The sequence below is a fragment of the Trachemys scripta genome, chromosome 2, assembly GCF_013100865.1.
Source record: "Trachemys scripta elegans isolate TJP31775 chromosome 2, CAS_Tse_1.0, whole genome shotgun sequence".
Classification (NCBI taxonomy): domain Eukaryota; kingdom Metazoa; phylum Chordata; order Testudines; family Emydidae; genus Trachemys; species Trachemys scripta.
In genome coordinates, this window is record NC_048299.1 from 38,970,070 (window position 1) to 38,981,512 (window position 11,443).

General features: G+C 48.3%; 1 protein-coding gene across 1 annotated transcript in view; it reads left to right on the plus strand.

Annotated features, from left to right (window-relative positions):
• Nucleotides 1-842: 842 nt before the first annotated feature.
• Nucleotides 843-11,443, plus strand: part of ST8SIA6 (ST8 alpha-N-acetyl-neuraminide alpha-2,8-sialyltransferase 6) — a gene marked incomplete in the record, with an annotated part of 50,438 nt that continues 39,837 nt past the window's right edge. The window contains 2 exon segments of the mRNA XM_034760346.1: nucleotides 843-1,035; nucleotides 1,438-1,534. Coding sequence (XP_034616237.1) covers nucleotides 941-1,035; nucleotides 1,438-1,534 — 192 coding nt within the window.

Consider the following 11,443-nt stretch of genomic DNA (forward strand, 5'->3'; position numbering starts at 1 on the left):
GCGTTGTGCTTGGTGTTGGACTGGTGGGATGAATATACCATTTGAAGTGTGCTGGGGGATTCTGGTCTATGGTAGTGAGCATTCTGGTAATAAATTAACCCTGCAGAAAGGGCTGTTTATATACTCTGAAGGTAGGGTGACCAGACAGCAAGTGTAAAAAATCAGGACAGGGGGTGGGGGATAATAGAAGCCCCAAAAATCGGGACTGTCCCTGTAAAATCGGGACATCTGGTCACCCTATCTGAAGGCAGCACTGAATTTGTTTAAAGAATGAAGAGAGAAACTGCGGGGAGGGGCCATTTGCAGGGGGGCACTTGCGAGGAGGCCAGGCATTTAGAGTCCTTTCATGTTGTTACCCAGCACCTGACATGAAACACCTTTAGGTGCAAGTTTCCGTTCTCCTTGCCCCCCTCGCAATGCTGGAAGAGGGCAGGGAGACATGCAAGCCCGCACTTGGGTTGCCAGGGGCAGCTCTCCTACCCTGCCAATGCCCTGTGGGAAGGCGCCCTGACATCCCAGATGCCTGGCATTTTGCTGTGGCTATCTGGCACCCCCCGACCACAGCGCCCCATGCTGGCAGGTGCCTGGGAGATACAGCCCCTCCCGAGGGGGGCTGATGCTTGCCCAGGGGAGTTGAAGCAGAGCAGGGACAGGATGCAATCACTCTCTGTGACACCCAGCTCTTCTGCTGTGCAGCCCCTGGTGACTTCGGGAGAGAAAGGAGGATGCTTCAGGCTGGTGGGCTGATGTCAGTGGCTGGGGGAAGGTGGCAGCACTGGGCCCCACACGCCGGAACTGGGTGGGGCGGAGCAGAGAGACCCTGTGGTTGCTATCACCGCCTCCCTCTTCTGCCTCCCTTAAATACTATGGGGTCGGCTTAGCTGCAGCGGGCGCCGCTCCCGCTCAGACTGGCCGTGCAGCTGCTCCGAGCAGTCACAAGATGCGGGCAGTCATTGCCTTAATCGCTATGCTCAGCAGCCTGCTTCTCTTCGTGTGCCTCCTTTGGCTCACAGCAGACGGGTCCCTCAGCACCAGGTAGAGAGACTTGCAGCGGGGTGAATCCAAAAGAATCCGGGCGTCCAAAGCCAGCTCCGAACTGTAGGTGGGGCAGAGTTTTGGTTTGGCTGGAAGCAGGCAGCAGCTTGGCTGATATTGATACCTGGCTGGAAGGTGGGCTCCATGCCTGGAGGAGGTGGGATTCTAGAGATCAGATACTCTAGCCTCTGAAATGCAGCTGGAAAATAAGGAGTGTGACTTTATAATCCCCTTTATACACTAGACACAACAACAGCAGAACAGCGTTCGCTCGGCTTTTCCTGATCTATTTTGGCTCTGAGGTTTTGCAGTGTATTAATGATTCATGGAGAGGGAACGGTTCACGCATGGTAACGTTTCATTACAGTGTTTGACAACTTTATTTTCCTTCTTGCTTACTAGGGGCTGGGAGAAGGAGACCAAATCAGCTACTGATGTCACACCTAAAGGGCTGAGAAAACTCAGGTCCCCTTTAACATCTGTCCAGCTTGCTACTCAAACCGAGAACAGGTACAGGCTATTTATTTCTTGTTTAGTATTCATATTATTTATGATTGGGGTATTAATGCTCTATACAGCAAGAATTCACTATAGTTACCATTTGCTTTTATAAAGCCTTGATCAAAAGAGATGTTTAAAGCATATTAGAACAAGAAAATTGGCTTGCAGTGTAATAAAAGGACTACTCCATACTGGGTATCGTCAAATGTCAATCTGTGGCTGGTTTTGTGTAGCAAAGCAAAGAGTGCTTTATAATTTGCTCTGAGCATTTTTTTTCCTTTTCTTCAAAAATGTGGGTTTGTCTGTCATTGAATTTTTTTAAAAATTCATCTTCACATACTTTGTTCATAATGTGGATTTCTCCTTTAAAATACATGAGCTTAGAGCCAGATTCTGAAATCCCTTACTCACACTGAGTAGCATCTTCTTCCATATGTAGTCTCATGGTTTAGTCCCAAGGGCCATGCTCTTTCTGAATCATTTTCTGGATCCTTGTTATCATGCCCATTAATTTATATCACAATGTTTAATAAGGGTATAGTCAATAAAATAAGCTGTGAGGAAAAAAGTCTTTTTTATGAGTGCAGGGCTTGAATGTTTATAACCAAGAACCATATTTTGCCACTCGATGTTATTCCAGATTGCTCACAGCATAAGGTACTACTCACCACGGGTAAGAGTAGAAGACTTGATATATTAGTCCTTCAAAAGCTGCTGCTATCTGGAATTTTTTTTCCACTATTTATTTTACTTAAGTTAGCCCTATTAACATTACAGCTGTTCTAATTAGCATATATATATCAACAGGTATGGTGACCAAAGAGCCACACAATGATTTAGAGAGAGTTTAGCAATTGGTTTTTAAGCTTGAAGTGTGAAATTTTGGCCCCATTCAAGTCAGTGGCAAAATTCCCATTGACTTCAGTAGGGCCAGGATTTCACCCAAAGAGTCTAACTGAAATTTTTGGTTCAAACTACAAATGCTTTCCCTCCAGTCAATACAAATGGAGATAGTCCTACTATTCATTCTGTGTAAATGTGGACATTCAATATTTCTTACTGTTACGCTCTGTACCTCAGGGGAACACCCTACACCCCCATGTTCATCTTTATAAAATGATTGTGAGGTATCCAATGCAAAGTTTGTCATGTTGGGTGTCTTTGGAAGGCTCATAATGCACTGAGCATGGTTGTTATAGTAATTGTTACAGCAATGTTATGGGTTATAATCTCATGTATATAGTTGTGAGGCTGAAAATGTGTTTTCATGGCTTAAAGCAAGCCCATGCAAAAACTCTCCAAGAACAGAGAGGCAGTTCACACTTCGTCAGGGCCTGGATGGGACAAACCCAGCCCAGCCTCACAGGAACAATGGACACTGGCTTAGGCAGCAACAGAAGAATCTGTTAGACCCTCAAGGGAGTCACCCCCTTCCTTTGGGCAGTTTGGGACTGCAATGAGGTAATACTCACCCTACTCTGAAGGGGAGAGGGGGCAAAGCCATGAGGGAAGAAAGGACATTTTGCCATGCTCTCTCTCCCTTCCACCTACATCTACAGACACCACTACCACCAAGCAACTGAAACGCCATTCAAAAGGGAGAGCCCAGAGGTGAAAGTAAGCCGGTCCGGTACAGCTGCAAGAGCCGGTACACCGCGGCAGGGATGCGGCGCAGAGCCAGAGCTCTGGTGGCTGGGCTGGGGTCAGGATTTAAAGGGCTCAGGGCTCCCCGCAGTGGCGGGAGCTCCGGGCCCTTTAAATCCACACCCGAGCCCAGCTGCCAGGCTGGGGCCAGGATTTAAAGGGCCCGGAGCTCCCGCCGCTGCGGGGAGCCTCAAGCCCTTTAAATCCTCCCTGCAGCTCTGGCAGCCGGAGCTGTGGGGGGGATTTAAAGGGCCCAGAGCTCCGCAACGGCTGGAGCCCCGGGGGCTCTCAGCCATCTCTGCAGCTGGGAGCCCCGGGTTGATTTAAAGGCCCTGGGGTTCCCAGCCACAGCTGGTGCCCCAGGGTCTCTAAATCTTGAGAGGCCCTGCCTCTTCCGGTTGAGGCCATGCCTCTTCCAGATGAGGCCACGCCCCCTCAGGACTCCGGCAGTACCGGTAAGTCCTGTAAGTTACTTTCACCCCTGGGAGAGCCTGACTGAAAAGCCAGCCTGTAGTGAGAAGCATCTAAGTTTTAAGGACATTGAAAGTGTTAAGATCAGCTTAGAATGCATTTTGCTTTTATTTCATTTGACCAAACCTGACTTGTTATGCTTTGACTTATAATCACTTAAATCTACCTTTATAGTTAATAAATCTGTTTGTTTACTCTACCTGAAGCAGTGTGTTTGGTTTGTATTGAGAGAACAAGCCTGGTACATATACATTTCTTTGTTAAATTGACTAACTTTTATATAAGCTTGCAGTGTACAGCGGGCATACTGGACACTGCAAGACAGAGGTTCCCAGGGTTGTGTCTGGGACCGGAGATATTGGCTAGTGTCATTAGCTTGCAAGTAGCTGGGAGCAGCTTACATACCAGAGGCTGTGGGGGTTCTCACAGCAGAGCAGAGTAAGGCTGGCTCCCAGAGTCAAGGATTGGAGAGGCCTAGATAACACGAGAGGGGAACGTCACAGTGGTGCAGCGATCTTTTGTTGCTGTACGGCTTGTTACTACAAGTGAAGATCACGCTTTAAGCACTGATATTTGTGATTTTAAGCGAGTCGGAAGTGCAGTGGCTAAGAACAGTCAGGAGGAGGTCATAGTTTTGTTATTTCCTGTTTGCTTATTTCGGGAAAGGGAAGTAAAAACAGGAAAGCAGGAAAATGAGTGAAAGCAGTGAAGCAATTGCAAAGTTGGAGCTTTTTAGGTTTCAGTCTGCAGAAAAGGCGAGGGAGCACCAGAGATTACTACAACTGAAAGAACTGGAGATAAAAGAAAAAGAGGCAGCCAGGGAGAAAGGAATGGGGGTGTAATGCCTGCCAAGGAGAGAATTGTCTAGGTTGTTAGCTGCCAACAGGTCGCAGCTGAACCAGAAGGAAAACAGGCTCTAGGGAGCATAGAGCAATGTGTCCCAGAGGAGAGCCAAGAGAAGGGGCAGGGGATCTCAGAAACCACTGAGGTGGATGAGGTTTCCTATGACACTGTAACACAGGGAAGCAGTGTGCTTCCAAGTATGGGAGGGGCTGAGACTAGCTCGTTCCCAGCAGAAGGCAACATGCCCTCAGGCGCAGGGACAGGAGAGGTGTTGTCTGTAATTAAGGAAACTGTCCCAGTTGTTAGCTGGCAGAGTTTTGCAGCTGAACAAAAGACAGAACCCTTCCTAGAGAACACAGAGAAATGTGTCTTGGGGGGAGGGGGCGGAGGAGGAAACTGGGGAAGGAATTGTGGGGGTACAGGAATGTCTCCTCACTAGTCACTTAGGGCAGGATGCCCAGGACACTAGGAGGATGGCTGGATCTGCATCTGTGCACCCCGGCACTCCGCCTCTGACCCAGGTTTTGAGAAGGAACTGTGTAACTGACCTCCCAGAGGGGAGCAGTCACACAGCTGACTTCTCGGGGACAGAGAAAGGGGTGATGGAGGGTACTCCAATCCAGGTCCCAATTTTTCAGGATGCTATTCCTGATAAGTTTTTGGAAAGTAACAGTGTTTCTTTACATCAAGATGCAGCTCCAGCGCCTTTAACAGCAGAGGAGTTGAGATCAGGAAATTGCCAGGCAGTAGTCTGCCAGAATACAGACGACCCAACTCATGGGGGGCGGGGGGAGGTGTGCTTTCCCCCAGGCTGGTGAGACACAGAGAGCAGTTATGGGAAAGCTGCTGGGAAAGGGTGAATCTGATCAAAGGGTAAACACACCCAGCCCAGAGAGCACAGATCACAGCCCTCTAGGGGGCAGTGAAAGGGGAACACACAGGGTAACCCCAAAAGGGAAGCTGGATTTTCTACATACATACAGTCCTGGGGTTGGGAGACCGCTCCCCAAAGGGCCAGCCAGTGTGCAGGATCCCCCTGAACACCTATCTTGCCAGACCCTGAGGCACCAAAATTCCAGAAACATGATTAAATTAAGAGCCCACACAGAGGGAACACTGGAGGGAAAGAAAAGCCAGTGACTGATTACATGGGAGAGAGAGAGTCAAAGGACACCATGGGTAATGAACAAACTAATCTCAAACTACACTATCTGAACAGAGGGTGTGGTCAGGGCCGGTGCAACCACTAGGTGAATTAGGCGGCCACCTAGGGCACCTGAAAGCCTGCTCAGGCGAGGAGGTAGAGTGGAGGTGAGCTGGGGTGGGGGGGCGCTGGGAGGGCTGCCCGCAGTAACAGGGGTGGAGGGCGCACAGGGGAACCGCTCCCCACCCCAGATCACCTCCACTCTGCCTCCTCCGCTGAGCATACAGCCCCTGCTCTAATTCTCCTCCAATCTGCGCCGCAAGCCTGGGAGGGAAGGAGAATTAGAGTGGCGCCGGCATGCTCAGCGGAGGAGGTTGAGCGAAGGTGAGCTGGGGCGGGCTCCCCGGGCGGGGTTAGCTTCTGTGGCGGGGGGGGCTTCCTGGGAGGGGTGGCAGGCGGGGTTAGCTGCTGTGGGGGGGCTCCTCTGGTGGGGGGGTGGGCGTGGTTAGCTGCCACGGGGGAGTGGGGGGGCGGGATTAGCTGGGTGAGGGGGTGGCACACCAGCCCTGGGTGTGGTATCCTAAAGATACTTGTAAATGCACATCTATGATAAAAATTTTGGTACTAATATTAAGTTTTGGGGATAAGAATTTTGACATGGATGTTAAACCTTATGATAATGCTATTTTTCAATTAAATACCTGTAAATAGGTTTAAAGCTTATCACAGCAGAGAAACCATAAAAAAAAAAAACCTGCTTTGCTGTATGTGAATGAGGAAACTGAGGCACGCTGCCCCATGACCTTAATGGCTGGATGCCAAGAGAACTATGTCAACAAATGACACGCTCCCTCCCCCCCCCCCCCCCCCAACGTAGGTGTTCCAAATGTCTTAGGTTTTTCTAAAGTTTAGAAGCAACAAAACATGTAACATTAACATGTGGAGCATTTGGTCAGTCTGTGTGAACTCCTTTTGTGTTCTTGTTATCTGTTTCCATTTTCTGTGTTCTTTCCCTCTCTGTCTGCTTTCTCATTCCTTCCTGCTCTCAATTACTAGTAAGTGGTTTCTCAGCATGTACTCTGTTCTGTTGAGGTTTATGTATTTGTTGCTTCTATCTCTTCTCCACTTTATGTGTTTTGTTTTTTCTTTTTCTTTTCTCCCCCCTTAACGCCTTATGTTGCTTTCTTCCTCCTCCCCACTAGTTTCTGTGTTGTGCTTTCCTGCCACTCAGCTCTGTGTGCTAAACAATGGAGTCACGTTGAATTGGAAGTGCTGGCAGACTCAGAGTGCTTCAGCGAATGGGAGTCTAGTCAATTTTAACCTGCTATTAGCACAGTCACAACCAGAGCAAAGAAATAGATGGGACAAGAGGCATGGAGGAAGACCAGTGACAGGCTTTTAATCTCAGTTGTAAGGCAAGTGTTGATGGGGTGTTGCTGGCTATCCCCAGATAGAGTCAGATCATTGTTAGGGACCTCATGGTTGGTGGATGCAGCCAACTGGTGTTCCTAAAGGGCCATGATGATGGAGTTCTTCTAAAAACAAATATGGCCTCTACCCCAAGTGGCATGTGTCTCTCTCCTAGGCATACCTCTGGAGAACTCCTCCCCAGAAGTCTGGCAGCAAGGTCCAAAAGGTAACCAAACTAAAGTATTCAATCAAACCCCAAAAACAGAACATGGCCTCTCCCTGGGTTTGTTCCTTGCCCATATTCCTGCTGGGAATCCAGACTCTTCGCAGAATGCAGCAGGCACAGCCCAAAGCAGCCATGCGGATTCTCACTGTCTCGGGGGGAAATTCACAACAACCGTCTTTGCAGTACAGTCTCTGGAAGTGAGGTTTTTACTCACGAAAGCTTATGCCCAAATAAATCTGTTAGTCTTTAAGGTGCCACCAGACTCTTTGTTGTTTTTACAGTCTCTGGAGACTCCCCTCCTCAGTTTTAAAGGGACAGTGTACTCTGTTACTGTGGACTCACCTTCCCACCCCACTTTCTACAGGAGTATAGAACGGGGGTGGCCAAACTGTGGCTCGTGAGCCACATGTGGCTCTATTACCATTTAAGTGCGGCTCGCGCGGTGCCCTCCACATCTGCCCCCTCCACCCAGGGCCGGCTCTAGGATTTTTGCCGCCCAAAGCAAAAACAATTTTGACTGCCCCCCCCCCCCATTTAAGCCTGGGAGGGAGGGGGAGACTCCGAGTGGCCACGGCGCAGGCGCCGTTTCTCCCCCTCCCTCCCAGGCTCTCAAGTCTGGGAGGGAGGGGAAGCAGCGGCATGCGAAACGGCCGCTCAGGATCTCCCCCTCCCTCCCAGGTTTGAGAGCCTGGGAGGGAGGGGGAGACTCCGAGTGGCCACGGCGCAGGCGCCGTTTCTCCCCCTCCCTCCCAGGCTCTCAAGTCTGGGAGGGAGGGGAAGCAGCGGCATGCGAAACGGCCGCTCAGGATCTCCCCCTCCCTCCCAGGTTTGAGAGCCTGGGAGGGAGGGGGAGACCCCGAGCTGCCGCGGCGCGCGAAACAGCTGATTCGTGTGCCGCTGCTCCCCCTCCCTCCTAGGTTTGAGAGCCTGGAAGGGAGGGCGAGTAGCGGCGTGCAAATCAGCTGTTTCGCGCACTGTGGCAGCAGCAGCGGAGGTGAGCTAGGGCGGCCGGGGCACATTTTTAGGGGCGGCATTCTGGCGCCGGCCATGCCGCCCCTAAAAATGTGCCGCCCCAAGCACCAGCTTGTTTTGCTGGTGCCTAGAGCCGGCCCTGCCTCCACCCCACCCCCACCCCCGTTCTCCACCTACTGGGGGAGTGGGGGACCTCGTGCAGCAGGGTGGTGGGGTAGGGGCTTCTGTCCAGCAGGGATGGGGGGGGTCTCAGGGCTTCTGCCCATTGGGGCGCACCTGCTTGGGCTTCAGCAGGAGCAGGGCTGAAGCCCTGAGTCCTGGCGGGTACCTCCCACGGGGCTGAAGCTCCAAGCCCCAGCCGGCATGCCCCGGCTCTCAAACATCTGAAGATTGTCATATGCGGCTCAGAGGGTCAGTAAGTTTTGGCCACCCCTGGTATAGAAGGTAGATATGGAAAAGACCTATTAGATCACTTAGTCAATTTCCCTAAAAAATGCACAATTATTCCCTACAGGACATTTTCTAGTGCTTTGCCTGGTCTAGTTTTTCCAGTCTCAAGCAATGGGGATTCTGCCACTTCTCTTGAGAGATTATTTCAGAGCCTAATATATCTCACTGTTAGCAGAACATCCGGGAAAGCTTCCTTACGATTCTCCATTATTAAAGTCATCATTCCATTGCTATTAGTCAGACATCTCTTTCCCATGCCCACTGACTCACATCAATCTCTTTCCTTCTTGATAGCAGGAACCTTGCTTTAAAGACCAACTAAAATAAGAAGCAGATAAATAAGATCAGCCCATGCCGGTGGAGGGGAAGACAGCTTTCTCAAAACTCAACTAATGCAGAGATTTAGGTTAATAGAAATGATGACGGGGCAGCAAAGAGCTGGCCAGCCACCACTCGCTACGTGTCACCAATTTTAAAGCACCTCTTAATATTTTCTTAGTCTTGAGCATCATTATCTTTTGAACAGAAAAGTCTATTTTGTAACAAACATGACCTGCATTGTTGGGTTGGTCGGATAATTGGCGAAGGTGTTAGAAGTGCTGTGAGTAAGCAGGGAGAAAGGAGATGTTTGCAGCGAGGATAAGTTAGAATTAATTAATACATCGTATCACAGCCTTTTTTCCTCCATTTTTTTTCTTCTACAATAGCAGATCGTTTTGCAAGGCTAGGGAATAAATAACTATATCGTGATAATAATGAACTCTGCTCTAGAGTCCAATACATTCTTTCTTCTGTTAAAATATTGTATCAGTGGGGTGGAGGGTGAGATAGGCTGATTACAAAGGTTTTGAATCGTAACCTAGTAATACAAATAATAAACTGCAGTTTAGATTAGCAGAGCTGCCACCTTTGCTGACTAATTTTGCTGCTGTCTTAATGTTTTGTAACTTCCCTCCTCAATGATATGTGCAGACACACTTGAGAAGTGTATTTCCAGGACATACCTAGTGTATCTGCTATGTCTAAATGAATAGAAGTTCTATTGTAAGCTACTGCCAGGACACATTTATGTTCTGACACCAACAAGGGGTTTCTCAGCCTCTTCCAGTCCACTTAGCCAAAGTGAAATTGTTGTTGTCTGTCATTCTGTCGAGTGTGTATTGTTCTAATACCATTTCAGTATTATCACCTTATTATATTCTCTTCACTAGTCTAGTAGACTGTGAATATTGTTTGCCATGTTCTCTGACTAGTTTATGGATTTTATAAAGAAAAAATATTGATACTAAATATGACACTGGTTCAATGCAACAGAAGGACTACCAAATAATTTCAAAGTGCCAGTGAGTTAAAGGATATTTAGGACCTGCTGTAACATTACTTATTCAAGCTAAAGTTTCTTGGGAATTTTGCCTGAGTAAGGAGTGAAAGATCAGCCTTTTACACAGTTACCATTATTAATATTACAAGGCAAATAGTTGCTCCTGTGGTTTGATAAAGTAGTTTTTACAGTCCATTTCACAAAGCATTTAGATTGTGTATTGCCTTATTAATCAAAGTGTCATGAACCTTAAAAACATCAATGTATTCTCATTATCTAATTCACTTAAATTGGTGGCAGAGTTAACAATTTAATAACACCCTTACTATGGAAGAGTGGATTATTGGTTTCTAATAACCCAACTAACACACCGTGAAAGATTCAAAATTAAATGTGTCTACTAGGGAGAAGATAAGACACAAGAATATTCACAAACAGGCTGCCAGTTTTCAGTAGCCAAATCTGGTAGAAAGAGGTACATATACAATAGTATGAAGACAAAGGCACCTGAGAGACTAAGGGAGTTAGTCAACTGGTGAGTATCTCAGGGGTACTTCTGTCTTATTGCTATTGATTTAATTTAGGGGAATAAATAACTATATAGTTAATAATTGTCTATGCTATACAGACCTGGGCAGGGGAGAGACTGGGAACATGCCGTTGAGTTTGGTAGGACACTGGGCTGGTTTTCTGTGTTTGGTGTATGTGAAATCTAGGCTTGGTTGCTGACTGACTGAGCTAGGTTGCCCTGCGGTTAGGTGGGTGAGCATCTGATTTCAAGTAGGACTGTTCGAAGTGAGAGTAGTGGAGTTTTTTCGATAGGCCACTGATCAGCCTTGGCTGAGTGAGAAGGGGTGAGTCACCCATTCCAGCTGTGTGTAGGGCCCAGGCCTTAAAAAGCACAGATGTTGCCAGTCACTGATAAGATGAAGGCAGATGGGAGACTAAAGGAGTTAGCCAGCTGAGCTTACCAGCAGATGGAGAGAGTGTGGGTAGGTGGGTTTGTTTTCTCCCCCTTAACTTGCTGGTACTCTACAAGGGAGAACCCACAATGGGAGGAAATTGCACATTGCTAATGCCACTGCTAGCTAGCTAGCTATTCCTCTGCCTGCACCTGTGGGGGACCTGGTCAGATAGGTGTTATGACTCTGGTAACTTGCTGGGAATGTGGCCTGTATGTACCTGTCAAAGAAAGTCAGACAGGAGGAACCAGGTGGTGTGAGTGGTGTCTGTTTATTCCCCATACTCCTTGCATTTTGGGGAAGAAATGTGAAGGAGTGGAAGTATTAGTACATAAGATACATTATGACTTAAATGGCATCACAGAGACTTGGTGGGAGAAATCTCATGACTGGAATATTGGTATGGAGGCGTACAGCTTGTTCAAGGAGGACAGAAAGGGGAAAAAGGGAGGAGATATTGTGTG